Raw genomic sequence first — 14,919 nt, 5'->3', positions numbered from 1 at the left:
TTTACTGACTCTTTTGGTGTGAGTTTTATTTATTCATGAATATGTTAGGTCTGTCGATACATGTACCACCTGTATATTATTCTGAGAAATCAGACGGTACCTTCTAAGGGCGTATCGGTTATACACGGTATCATGGAAAAAAATTATGGAATTTTCGAGAAAATGAAGAACTGTTTTTTTTGTCCTTTTTTCAGATCCTAAAATTAAGTTTACATACAGTTTTATTGTACAATACTGTTTAAAACTCAGTGAGCAAAAAATTATTTAGATCAGTCATGGAATTTTCGAAAAAATGAAGAACTGCGTTTCTTGTCCTTTTTTTCAGATCCTAAAGTTAAGATAACATACAGTTTTATTGTACAATACTGTTTAAAACTCAGTGAGCAAAAAATCATTTAGATCGGTTATGGAATTTTCGAGAAAATAAAGAACTGCGTTTCTTGTCCTTTTTTCAGATGCTCAAATTAAGTTAACATACAATTTTATTGTACAATACTGTTTAGAAGTCAGTGAGCAAAAAAATATTTAGATCAGTGAGCATATAATCTGGATTATACGGCAATCTCTCTTTTATGTCTTTTATATATTTATTCTCCTGACCTGTAACATTGCTGAATCAAATGTCCAAGGTTGTAGTAATATTTTGTTAAGTCCAGTCTCTAGGATAATGAAAAAAAACTTAAACTTTTATAAGATTATCAATTTTTGTAACATCTTTATTATTCATTGAATAAATGACAAATTTTGGAAATGACAAGACTTTTTTAAAAACATCAAAAATGATTGTAAAATAGTTTGATTTTGGCCTGTTTTGACTTCTACAATATCTATATTTGTACAACAGAAAGATTTTGATTTTAGCTTAAGATGCTTCATGATCCCGGGGCCAGATTGTTGTTTAATGAGACATTATAATCACTATTTTTCATGCGTTGGATATAAATTATGTTAATGTATCATTATAGAAAAGAAATAATGCACATTACTCATTGTGAAATATTATTCTTTTTAGTTCAGGAAGTAAAGCCTGGTTAAATATCCCCCATTATTTTATAAAGCAGTGTTATCGATGATTTTTCCATAATATTGATACACAAGTCAAGTCAATTGAAACATGCATAGTTAAAAAAATTGAGTTATTTCTAATTCACTAATGGTTGATCCAGATATAGTCTTGTCCTTCTGTTAAATTTATAGAAGTTATATTATGTATTAATTTCTTTTGGTTTTTAATTATATATTAAATGGTTAAAAGCACCATGCAAATCGTTACAGATACCAAAGCCATAAGATATCGATTCTAGGATTATATGAAACTTTAATTTTCAGATCTCAACTATTTTGAAATAATTTGCTCGGCAACATTGTGGATATTATAATAATTTTTGATAAGAAGTAGGATCTCTCTCTCTCTCTCTCTCTCTCTCTCTCTCTCTCTCTCTCTCTCTCTCTCTCTCTCTCTCTAATCCCCATCATATCATTTTTCCTTATATTTGAATCCACAAGATATACTAAGAGAGTTGATCATAAAAATATGCGTATTTTCCACTTTCTATTTACCTCATCTACTTTAAATATTTTCCTACTTTTCATTGAACCCCAACATATCATCACAAACTTGTTAGACCGGGTAACCATTATTACTTTGATAGAAATGCATACGTTGTTAGTAATTGTAATATTGACCTTGGTTGACGAAGGGTATCTACAAAGTAAGTAATTATAAAGCATTGTTTTTTATTTAGTTGTTTTTTATGTAAATAATGTTTTAATTTTAATATCAGGGTGTCCTGTGTATATTGAAAATAAAAAAACATTATGGCTTTTTCATTTACAAGCCTTCGGCTGTTCGTATTCATATTCGACTATTATTTAAACCAAAAACTATATATTTAGTCTTTATCAAAAGCAAATTTTTAAGATATCGTTTGAATTCTTTGTAGAATCATGCCCTGATTGTCTATTTGAAATATGTGATACTAATTATGGAATATGTCTAGCTGGGTGCAAAGAACCGAAATGGGGAAAATACTGTCATATAGACTGTCCAGAGTATTGTGCAGATTGCTATCAAAATTCTGGTGAATGTAGTAAATGTCATCAAGGAAAATGGGGAAAGAACTGTGAGAGACTTTGTCCAGAACTTTGCTTAAATCAAGAATGTTACCAGACAAATGGATCCTGTGTCCGCTGCCAGAGCGGAAGTTGGGGACAGAGATGTGAAAATCTATGTTCAGATTTCTGTCTCAATTCAACTTGTGATATTAATTCCAGCAAGTGTCTGAACGGTTGTGAAAAGGGTCGATATGGAGATAACTGTAATCTTTGGTGTAGTCCTGGCTGCTTTGATGACATTTGCCTCCAAACTGGAACGTGTATCAGCGGATGCAAGGAACTCTTTTACGGCAACCAGTGTGACAAAAGATGCAGTTCAAATTGTCAACCCTCCGATTGTCATAAACAAACTGGTATGTGTGTGTCCTGCCAGATTGGATTTTATGGAAATTTTTGCACTAGTATCTGTCCAAATTGTATCAACAGTACTTGTGATAAAAGAGATGGCTATTGTATACATGGCTGTGAATCTGAATGGAGTGGATATAAGTGTGACGGTGAGTAAGGACGCCTATTAAAAGGCATTTATGTGTTAACCTCTTTAATACAAACGTTTAGTTTTAAAAGAAAGAGCAAAGAATTGATTTTTCATATTTCAAAATCAAATATTTGATTAAAACGCGCGCGCGCGAGAGAGAGAGAGAGAGAGAGAGAGAGAGAGAGAGAGAGAGATTTATTCTTATTTATTATTATTATTTGAAAATGTATTTTAAATTACGCGGAAACGAGTGCTAATATTCATTTTGATTGATTTTCATTCCAGTGAGGAAGATAAGCTCAATATCAAAAACCAACGTTGCACTTGTTATAAGCATCTGTTCTGGAGTAGTGGTGGCGGTATTCATCTTGATATTCATTTTAAGAAAAGGAGGAAGGTAATTAGTAAATCAAAATCAGCGTTAAGGACAGATGATACAAACAAACGTTTGTCAAAGAATTTGAAAATAACAACTTGGTCCATGTTTAAATGAATAAAATGAATACCTTTCACCGCGTAGCTTTTAATTTTTTATTCAATTTGGACAAAAATGGAATTTAAAGTGAAAAATATATGTATAGATTTATAAGGTGGCTCAGACTGTCAGACTTTTGAACATCACAGAAGGTTTACAATTTCTTTATATTCTAGAAATTTATTATTTGCTTCATTTGCAATGAAATTCGGCCAAAAATATATACCAATCCAGGCATCCATTTTTTGTTTTATCATCTGTCCTTTAAACATAAGAAAGGTTACAAGTTACTAGTTCCAGACTTTGATATGATGATAGCGTTTTGTTGCTAGAATTGTCAGGAGACTTGCTAATTTGATAATCAATATGGGTACATTCCAATAATTTCAGACTTCTAACTGGTGCTATAATACACAAAATAATTCGGATGATCTTATTGATTAATGACATTTGCCAAGCTGTTTTGGTTGGAAAAATAGTCCATATCAACAAGTGCGAGGCTAAGTTTAGTACATTTTTTATGCAAGTCTGCAAATTAGGAAACTTGTAATTTTTTCTGCACTAATTTCTTCTCCTACCGATTTTAAAAATATTTAGAGGGATGTACCAAATATATGGTGGGTTTAAACAAAGAATAAACGTCTATTTTCAAATTAATTTTTCATAGGACACATTTGTAAGAAATAAAAAGTTAAAGTTTAGGAACAGGTAAAACAACCTTGATAATTAATTATGTCGACAGCTTAGGATATGTGGATGTTTGTCGTTGGTGTCGGCAATATTAATTAAAATCCTTCAGATCATGTCATGTGAGGTGTGACATGCAATTCCTTACGGACAGATTGACAACTGTTGTCACCGTTCAGATGACTATGAAATAGCTTAAGCGAGCCTGCACAGTTACAACCTATAGCTGGCTATATTGTCTTCATTTTTGTTAACAAACGCATGCATAACACTGTAATTCTTCTTCGCAAGATATACAGGTGAAAAGTTTTCGTATATGTATACATAATGTTCTCCAAAATGAGATTTTAAAAATTATGCAATAGTTGTTTTTTGTGTTCATATCAACATTCATGAACATAACTTATATATATATATGGATATACAAATTATGTATGTATTTGTAGAATATGGTGGCCTAGATCCAATCGTTTAAAATTTACATCGAGTCAAGAATCTGATGGTTCAACACTAGAAAGAACCCCAGAGATATCGGGACATTATGAGGCTCCTAGTGATGTAACCAGTCAAATTGACCATGGCTATACTTCCATTATATGATAGCATGGTTAGCTACATGCATAGCATGGGTTTTAATGGCAAGCTGCATGCTTTGCTTTCAAGGTTCTGCCTTACATGTGACAGACTGTTTTAAATCTTTTTGGTTTTGTTTATACTCTAGTACTTTGAGGCCATTTCGACGTATTATGTTTGTTTTAGTCATATTACATGCATGTACTACTTAATCTATCGGTGTTCCTACAATGTATATTTCTTAACATATGTTGGTTTGTTTATCATTCTACTAATATTTTAATCAATGGTCTTCTCTGAGGGGTGAAAATCAAAGATAGCCTACCTGGCGGGGTTTGCTAAGAAACACCCCATTGAGGGCCCCTTGAATTAAGTTTCCTCAAATAGCTGATAGGCATCTTCGTTATCATTGTAATTTTTTTTAAAGCGATCGCATTTTTCCACTCCAGTGTTTACTTATCACTTTTGTAGTTGACCAATATATGTAATGAATGTATTTGTCTGAGACCACATTTTAATGTGTTTATCGTCTATTACGTGGATGCCTTTTAGGTATATTATGTTTGTTGTAATTAATTGAAACATATGCTTATATGTAATATGTAATATGTAATCAATTTCGTCAGATTAACTCTTTAAAGTATTATATTGAATAATGGTTTATCTGGTGTCCATTTAATCATGGAACTATGCCCTCTGTTCTACTGTGGGGACTAAGTATGCGTTTTTGGTTCTTTACTAAGATTGTTGCAACTTGTTCTTTGGTTTTTGTACATACAAGATTCAAAGAGGCATCTTAGAAAAACGATTTTACAAATTATGAATTCTGAAGGAATTCTGACTTCCCTTCCATATATATGAGATGGTTAGGGGTAAAACAAGACTCATATTTACTTGATCATGATCTGTACGCAGCCCAAGACATCTCAAAGAAAGATCCTATTCTGTTTTATCATGCCTCAAGAATCATATGAATTGTTCTTTTGTATTTGGAGATAAAAACTTTTCTAAATGCCGTCTTTTGGATTCAATGCAAGTGAGTTAAGGCTAAATATGGATATTTCTATGCAAATGAGGTAATGAAAATTAAGAAGTGGAATATTTTATGCACAGAGAAAGTTCAAATTGATTTTCTTAAACATACTTAGTATCCAGTTTATTAATGCAAGTGCACATTATGACGTCATATTATGACGTTATTGTTCTCTCCCATTCAAGGCAATAACATCAACAAAATCACGTCGGCGCAAGGCAATATCATATCTAATTTAAAATAAACAATGTATAATATTAAGGAAAATATTCTTAAAATTAATCAAATGGATGCACAAATCCTATGCACTTTCTCAATCGATAAAAGTTTTAAGAAACTCACACTGGACTGTGAACTTTTACCCTGTTTAGACTTAAAACAGCATAAAAAGTAACTAAACAATTCCAGTGCCGACATTGGTGCAGCAATAATCCTTGGAATATCCTGCGTCTTTTTCTACTTTGTTTCTGTAAAACAAAGGAAAGTATGCCCTTGCACCGAAGCAATTTTGTTGATGTTTCTTATAAACTTGTGTAGTAGAGCTCGATAACGTCATAATATGACGTCATAATGTGTACTGCAATCGCATGTCGTGGCTACCAAGAAAGTATTTTAAAAAAGTCTTAGCATTTTCTGTGCGGTGGGAAGAGTAATTATGGAATTTAATAGGATATTTTGCATAGAAAGCTCCATATGTAGCCTTAACTCACTTGCGAAAGAAGTTTTTCTTAAGAAACTTCGCAGCACTGTTAAGGCTTACTATGAGAAATCAGCGGAAAATAGAAGTGCAAAAATGGTGATTTTTTAAAAAAAAATGAATTTATTTTAATTCAGCTGTTTTATAGCAACAGAACTTAAATACGTATGGAAATAGCATAGTATAACCTACTCTGTACTGTATGAAGTTTGGTCCCATCGATGAACAGTCACGTGATGAATGCATAGCACGTCTACTGAATGTAGAAGGTCATATACAAATTCTGATGTCGTAAAGGCGTAACCTATTTGAAATCAAAAATTCAAGCTGTTAATCGTTTCTGTATACTTTGTTCTTTCTGGAAAGTGCTGCTACTTTGAATAGAATTCGCGTTTTAATAGTTAAAATTTCAAGTAGTTAGGTCCATGTTGAAATACGTTTGACTTTTACCAAATATTTTGTTTTCTTAAAAAGTCAGTCTCTTGATTAAACGAAAGCAGCAGCATTTTCAAGTTAAGGGACATGTCCTTTATTTCTATTTAAAAAATGTTAAGATTTATTTAGTGAATGTCCTTGCAAAAGAACGATTAAATGAGGCACCTCGATATGAAATATACCTAACCTGAACATAGGAACATGACAAAAATTTTTAAATGCATCTTCTCGATAGTTAATGAATAATCGCACTACATATAAACAAATGAGATACATTGGTGTTAATAGCCTATTTAAAACCTAAACACAATATTTTGTTTTATAATAAAACGCATTTTTTGCTATTATAAAATACCAAAATGATGTCATGATTGGCAAGTTCATCGAGATCAGTGATTTGTTTAGAAACAGTTGTATGGGATTTAACTAGTAACTTGTTTTAATGCATTTATAAGTTTCATTGCTGTTTATCATGCTACAAAGTTTAAAGTTGCAAATCATTTTATTTTATTGTATTATGAGGAATACATAAAAGTCATATTTTTCTGTGACGTCACAGTAAACTTTTCCCGTATAAATTAGGCCCCGCCTCCTTTTACCATCCTTAAAAATGATGCGTTGTAATCAATTTTTGTTTTTTTAACAGTTATCTAAATACTAACGACATAGAGAAATAAAGGTTCGGGTGAAATATTTAATGTACCTGTACATGTTAGTCTTCTAAATTGTATTAGCGGGCAGATCTTTATTCGAATAAATGTCAATGTTATGATGCAGGAGGAGAGCAAACACGGATCCCCAATACATCAGAGGTGGGATCAGGTGCCATGGAGGAGTGAGCATCCACCGGTCACACCTGCCGTGTGCTCCTTGTCATGATCGGGAAATAACGGGAAAATCCGTCGTCACATCAGTGTATAAAGAATGGACTAACAATTAGTATGAATTAAGTCGTTAGCATCTGACTCAATAATAAATAGTATTTGCTGACAAGGTCACCAAATAGACCAAAGAGCTTACGAAATGATGACTTTAAACGAGACTGCTGATATTCTTGTTTTATCAACTTGGTTGTCAATAATTTACCTTGTTTTCGAAATTGTTCATACGTAGAGCATGTTCTTGCGTATCGAATCAACTGATATATATATACACTCCGTATGCAGGTGATGAAGGTATATTGCTGCATAAATAAGGAAAGTTGACGATAGAAAAGTTAAAGTCATCAAGTTTATCATATATCTTGTTTTTTAGATTACCATTAATTTCTTTATCAATTGAAATATCCAATTATAAAACAGATGTTTCAAACTCTGTGGTATCTTTTTATCTCAAGCTCACCAAGATATATCGTATAACGTAGGAATGAAACGTATCATTGCTAATTGACAATACGTCGTCGATATATTATATATCTAAATGTCGAGTTGAAGGCAACAGCAAGTGCTTTCTTCTTTTCACGAATAAGATTTTGCACAAACATCTCTTTTGCAAAACATCAAGATCCTATGAGAATAGACTCGTCTGACGTAGTGAAAAAGCTTCTTTTAAAGTCGAAATGAAAACCTGATAATCATTATTATAATTCCTTTAAAAACATCGAATTTGAAAGAATTCTTCTGCTTTATTTATTTTTTCCTTGATTGAAAAATTAATGAAAGTTTTTGGAACAATCAATGTAATTTCTTCAGAGTCTATTTACTGCTCTTTTTCGCAACGTTCTAATGCAATCCATCCCTCTTCAAAAATATATGTGCACGTCGTTTTCATATTTGTCAAGGTTTTAAATTCCCATTAATCGTCCAATTATTTTCAGATGTCAGATTTTGCATATATTATACTAAAATTATAGTTTAAAATTCCTATTGTACTTTTCATGTACAATTAGTTTATAAGGATGAAAATAAGAATATTGATATTTTAATTTGTGATTCACAAAAAATATCAACAAATTCCGTTAAAAACAGAAATAAGTCAATTTAATAGTTTTCCTTTAGAAATATCAACATCTCAAATATCTTAATGTGTAATGCATAAATAGTAAAGGGATTGTGAAATTCGTCTATCGATAAATTTAACAGTTTTCAAGGAAACATATCTTCTTGAAAAACAATAGGAAACCTATGAAAAAAATATACAAGTTAATCACGGTGAAAACGTTGTTTGACAAGAAAATTTAAAATAAAGATAGTATGATTCTCTGATAATTAGAATTTTTTTTTCAAAATATAAAATTCTCGGGAACGTTTTAATTTTTTTTTAAATTCAATTATAAAAATAAGAAGGATTTTTTATTTATTTACCTCAAAATACAATTAACATACGTACATTTTTCAAAGTCCTTTTACTGCCCTATTGTGCAGGTTCCACCCCACTGCTTCTTTTTTCAAAAATACCTCAAATTGTTATTTATCAATAAATAAAATTGCCATTTATCTTTTAATCATTTTCAGTTGACAGATTTTGCATATATAACACGGAATTTAAGTTCAAAAATACCTAATGTTCTTTTTCTGTACACTTCGTCAAGCATGTATCCTTATACACAACCATTTCACAGCAAGTTCTATAACCTCTGTATTCAATTTATTTAAGATATTAATAGGTATATTTTGTCCATTGTCTGTCATTTTTTTATGAGAAAATACCTGCTCTATGGATCTTAAAAATGCATTCATATTTCTTTTTAAAGAAATTGAATTGATCTCTCTAAATGCAGACACATTCTGCCCTATGGTATTACTTATGTGCATTATCCTTTTCTCTTTACATATATTTTTTTAAGTTAAAAAAAATGTATTAATTTTATATTGCATTCTACTATGTAAATTTGCAAATGTCGAATTCTTTTGTGTACATATTCAACATGTGGATTATTCATTTCATTATGTATATAAATTAATTTCAATATGAGTTCAGAAAATGAGAAACTTAGAACATTGGTAAAAGATCGTCGGAAGGAAGTAAATTGTTTCTTCTACATCAAGAAGCAAAGAATGTGATATAGGAATTAAACAATCGATATATCAGTCGTTTTCTCTGAAACTATGAACCTAACATACAAGGGGTTTTAAGTTTTTGATTAGCTTATGAGGATTAACCAAAGATAATTAAATAACCAAGGTTTCGAAAGTTTGACACTGTATTCAGTCTTTATAAGATATACTGTTAGTAAATATCATAATAAGTTATTTGTAATGATATTGCTTTCATTTATCGTAAGATAAAACAAAAGATTAATAAAAATATGAACACAATACGTTTTAACAAATCAAGTGAAATGTGAAGCAAACAAAGTGTTTCGTATATAACTGTAGGGGGAATATAATAGATATATGGAAACAACCTTAATACTTCAGTTTGGGGGTCGGACCTTGTGATAACAGAGATAAAATGACAAGAAAAAGAAAATAATTATAATTTCTTTTACGAGGAAGAAAAATAATTTGAGACCTTCAATTTGTAAATTTTACTCCTTGAATTTTGTGTAAACATTAATTTTTCTAAACTTTTGTTTGTGGCTTTCAAATTGTTATACTAAGTCACAAAATGAAGAAAAAATTTATGGAAAAGAAAAATTAAAATAAGTTACATGTTATTTCGGTTGTTACACACTTTTTGATTGGCTGATATATAAGTCTATATTGCCTTAAAAACATATCATTGACCTTACAATTTTATTGTGTATATTTTAATGTCATATTTGATGTTGAAGTCTTTTTTACTTAACTTCATGGAAGAAAATTAAATTATCGGTTCATAACGCGTAAAATGATCTAACTAAGATTACACCATATAACTTGGGTACATGTAGCTTTTAAAGTCATTTCTAAGATAATAAATCTAATTGTATTTCTTTTACTATACAAGCAATTTTTACTTTCGTAAGAAGCTCTTATTGTTTTTTAGGTCACCTGAGTCACTCAGGTGACCTATTGCTATCTGTTTTTGTCCGTCGTCGTCCGTCGTTCGTCGTACGTCGTTCGTCGTTCGTCGTCAATCGGTCGTAAACTTTTGAACATTTTCAGCTTCTTCTCTGCAACCACTGAACCAATTTCAACCAAATTTGGCACAAAGCATCTATGGGTGAAGGGGAACAAAAATTGTGAATTTCATGATCCCTGCCCCCCTGGGGCCTGGGGGGTGGGGCCAAAACCACTAAAATTAATGCAATCTTCAAAAATCTTCTTCTTTACTCCTGGACATCAAGCAGTCAAACTGTTTGCATGATTGTAATCAGCATTGAGTCCTTTACCAAAATTGTGAAATTCATGGCCCTGGGGTCAGGGGTTCTTGTACTAGGGCGGGGCTAAATAAGTATATAGTGAAAATGCATTATTTCTTTGAAAATCGTCTTCTCTGCTCCTGGGTATTAAATAAACTAACTAAGTACATAGTTATGATGAGTAAGTGTGCCTCTACCAAAATTGTGAATTTTATGGCCCCAGGGTCAGGGATTCTGGTGTCAGGGCGGGGCTCTATTAATTATATATAGGAAATACATGAATTCTTTGAAAATCTTCTTCTTTACTCCTGGGTATTAAATAAACTAACTAAGTACATAGTTATGATGAGCAAGAGTGCCTCTACCAAAATTGTGAATTTTATGGCCCCAGGGTCAGGGGTTCTGGTGTTAGGGCGGGGCTCTATTGATTATGTAGTGAAAATACATGAATTCTTTGAAAATCTTCTTCTCTGCTCCTAGATTTTATATTATTTAACTAAGTATATAGTTATGATGAGCAAGAGTGCCTCTACCAAAATTGTGAATTTTATGGCCCCAGGGTCAGGGGTTCTGGTTTTAGGGCGTGGCTCTATTGATTATATAGTGAAAATACATGAATTCTTTGAAAATCTTCTTCTCTGCTCCTAGGTTTTATATAAACTAACTAAGTACATAGTTATGATGAGCAAGAGTGCCACTACCAAAATTGTGAATTTTATGGCCCCAGGGTCAGGGTTTCTGGTGTCAGGGTGGGGCTCTATTGATTATATAGAGGAAATACATGAATTCTTTGAAAATCTTCTTCTTTACTCCTGGGTATTAAATAAACTAAGTAAGTACATAGTTATGATGAGCAAAAGTGCCTCTGCCAAAATTGTGAATTTTATGGCCCCAGGGTTAGGGATTCTGGTGTTAGGGCGGGGCTGTATTGATTATACATGTATAGTGAAAAAACATTAAATCTTTGAATATTTTCTTCTTTTCTCCTAGGTGAATTACCTATATAGTTATGAGCAGTCCCTAATCTTCAAGAATTGTAAATTTCAAGGCCCCAGGGTCAGTTGTACCATAGTGGGGGGGGGGGGGGGAGGAGGAGGCTGTTCTTATGTACTGAAAATGAATGAATTGTTTGAAATGTGCTCCTTGGTATTAATCAAATATTTTTGAGAAGCAGGTATGCCTTTCTAAAAATAGTGCAATGTGTGGATCTAGGCCTAAGAGTCAAGGGTTCATGTGTGGTAGCGGCACTACTGATTATTGCTGAATATTACTGATTAGTTGAAATGCATTTTTTGTTCCCCTACCCTGCCTATGGGTATAAAGTAACCAAACTAGGAACTGCTAAGTGTATAGTTCTGATGACCAAATTGTAAATGCTATAGCATCTGGCTTAAAACATGGATCAAATTCAGTCACTGGGAAGTTGTTGAATAATGCTCAGGTGACCTATAAGGCCCAGGGGCCTCTTGTTTAACTATAAAATCACTTATTGTTATGGGGTTAATTTTTGTGGTTTGGGTAAAAATCTTGGGTATTTGAATTCGTGGATGAAGATTTGTGGAGTAGTTATGTATAAAACATTTGCCATTTCGTGTTTTCGTCATATCCCGAAAACAACGAACATTAAAACCCAAAGAAAATTGGTGGTTTTACAGTATAGTGAATGTAATAGGTATGACACTAAATAATATTTCCATTTCTAATTTTTTTCTCTGTGATAACTCTTTGAAAGTTTTCGGAGTTTATTTCTTGATAATTCTGCCGGAATGTAAATTAGGCAGGTCGATAGGTCAGGAGCTAATGAGGCCTAATACGCATGTAAATCTCGTGCGCATCTGTCTCTGTGTCTGACGCTAAGGATGCCAAATATGCATGTAAATCTCGTGCGGCTGCCTATGTGTTTGACGTCAGTGGGCGAGGACTATTGAAATTGGCATGGAAGTCCTTGTGAATATAGTCTATGTCTACATTTTAAAAGTCTAAATCTACAATTTTTTTTTATAATGAAATGGAAATATAAGAAATCACTGTCTAGTTTTGAGAGTATGCCAGGGACATCAACAATAGTGGGAAACATGGGATAATTTCAGCATAACGGGCTTCGCCCGTTATGCAAATTATCCCATGTTTCCCACTATTGTTGATACCCTGGCATACTCTCAAAACTAGACAGTGATTCCTTAAATATTTTCATGTAAGCAGACCTGCTATTACAAAAAATTTGATTGGTTATAATTGAAAAAAATTATGATTGAAGACATGACTTTAGAATGACCCTTCATTCAAACCTACCTAATGCCATAATGATAAAGTCTTCAGAGAAAATTTTAGGGGCTTTCTTACAACAATTATCCATTTTTCATGCTTGTTAATTTTTAAGAGGACAGGCTTGAGGAAGAAAATAGTAATTTTAATTATCTTAATATCTTAAACGCAGTTCAGCGGAACTACATGTATGCAACTCAGAATAGCAAATGTTTTTGAGGAGATGAATAATTTACTCTTTGTAACGAGATATTATTATAAATGAACTTTCCTGTTTTTAATTAAATTATGTAAATGTTCACTGTAGAAGCAAGCATTCACGCATAGCTAATCTTGAGGAACAATATCATTTTTTATTCAGGAAGTGATAATTGAATATGTATTTATCATATGAAGCAAAGGATTTTGTCGATGTCATTTCAAATAACCTAAGTAATAATGTTTCATACAGCAAATCCATTAAATCACACCACATCATTCTCTAAATATTAAGAACTTTTTCTTTTTCACATGTCAAACAGACGAGATGATCTTTATCTTTACTTGTTCTTTGAGACATAGAAGATTGATTCAGGGCTATAATTCCTTTCTCCCTCCCTAAAAATCTGAACATTAGATTACTTATAGATATTATGATATAGATATTATATATGTGCTCATATAATTGCAGACAGCAGAGGTCATACAAAACTATAAGATTAATAATACAAAAACATATTTATGTGTTCCATGTTTTCAAATTTCAAGTATTTTGAAATACTTTAGACATACTTTTTCCGTGGAATCTCATTTTCTGTTTAATCCGCGGGTAGAAAATTACGCTGATTATCTTAACTGTCACTATATGCCTTACATTTATATTAGTACGCTTGGACAAATCTCCGCGGATTATCTGCAGTGCCCAAGTGCATAGCATAAATTAATGCCACGCGGAAAAGGTACTTAATAATAATAATATAATGATGAGAGTATAATGGTATAATAGTCAAAATAAAAATTGATAAAGGATATATTTTGTACTCTCTTTTTCTTGTTCTATCTCTCTCTTATCTTTTTCACACTTCCGCGTCTTTGAATTTAAGGAAGAAGACGAAAAGCAATCAAAGCATCATTATGCATATTTTCAGCATTCATTTCAATTCATCCTGTAGTATTTTTCTACTCTCCATTGCACTCTTACATTAATTTTCAAACAGGTTGTAGTAGCCAATGTTACTTTGATAAATATGTATTCTTTGTCAGCAGCTGTAATCTTGACCTTTGTTATTGACATGGGACATCTTGAAAGTAAGTAATTTTAAAGAATTATTATTATTATCATTATTATAACTGTTATTGTGGTTGTAGCTTATCTGCTCAATCAAGAGAAAATATTCCTTGTTTGTATTTGCACATTTGCATAATATGCTTAATACTTCAAATTTCAAACTTAGTTGAAGATATATATTTTTCAAGATATGATTTTCAATATCATTTCATATAACCCTTGGCCAGAATCTTAAATTTGATTTTTTTTCTATAATTTTAAAAACAGACTGCTTATTTCAGTATCTTTGTGGAAAAAATAGAACAAGGATCATTTCTTTATCATGAGATTATAGATCTTATATTACATATTCGCCAAATTTACAACTAGAAAAATAACCGATATTTGGTATTGCTATGGTAACAAAAAGTGCAAATTGATATTTTACGTAGTAAATTTCAAAGTTGACCATCGGGAGAAAGAAGATTTACTCTGACTGCTTAAGGAAAAAACTTAAACAAATATTTTCTCTTTAATGAAATCGGTGCCGCATAATCATCAAACGCAGATGATAATGGAACATGGCCACATAAATCATCTAGTTTTCCATCTAGTTTAGTTGTTAGTTGAATTTATCTTTACATAGTCAGCTTAACATCCAAATATGATACAGATGTAAAAGAATGTGTG

At 31.8% G+C, this 14,919-nt stretch overlaps 1 protein-coding gene across 1 annotated transcript; it reads left to right on the top strand.

The window, feature by feature from the left end:
- The first annotated feature begins 1,654 nt into the window (after nt 1-1,654).
- Nucleotides 1,655-4,355, top strand: LOC134257451 (scavenger receptor class F member 2-like). The gene is made up of 4 exons (XM_062740068.1): nt 1,655-1,712; nt 1,944-2,612; nt 2,879-2,990; nt 4,202-4,355. The coding sequence occupies exons 1-4, from the start codon at nt 1,655-1,657 to the stop codon at nt 4,353-4,355; spliced, it is 993 nt and encodes a 330-aa protein (XP_062596052.1).
- The last annotated feature ends 10,564 nt before the right edge of the window (nt 4,356-14,919 follow it).

This window comes from Saccostrea cucullata, unplaced genomic scaffold (assembly GCF_032062105.1).
Source record: "Saccostrea cucullata isolate Sc308-1 unplaced genomic scaffold, CSIRO_AGI_Scuc_v1 ctg868, whole genome shotgun sequence".
Classification (NCBI taxonomy): Eukaryota; Metazoa; Mollusca; class Bivalvia; order Ostreida; family Ostreidae; genus Saccostrea; species Saccostrea cuccullata.
Note: the sequence above shows the minus strand (reverse complement) of the source record. Positions and strands in the feature narration are given on the sequence as shown.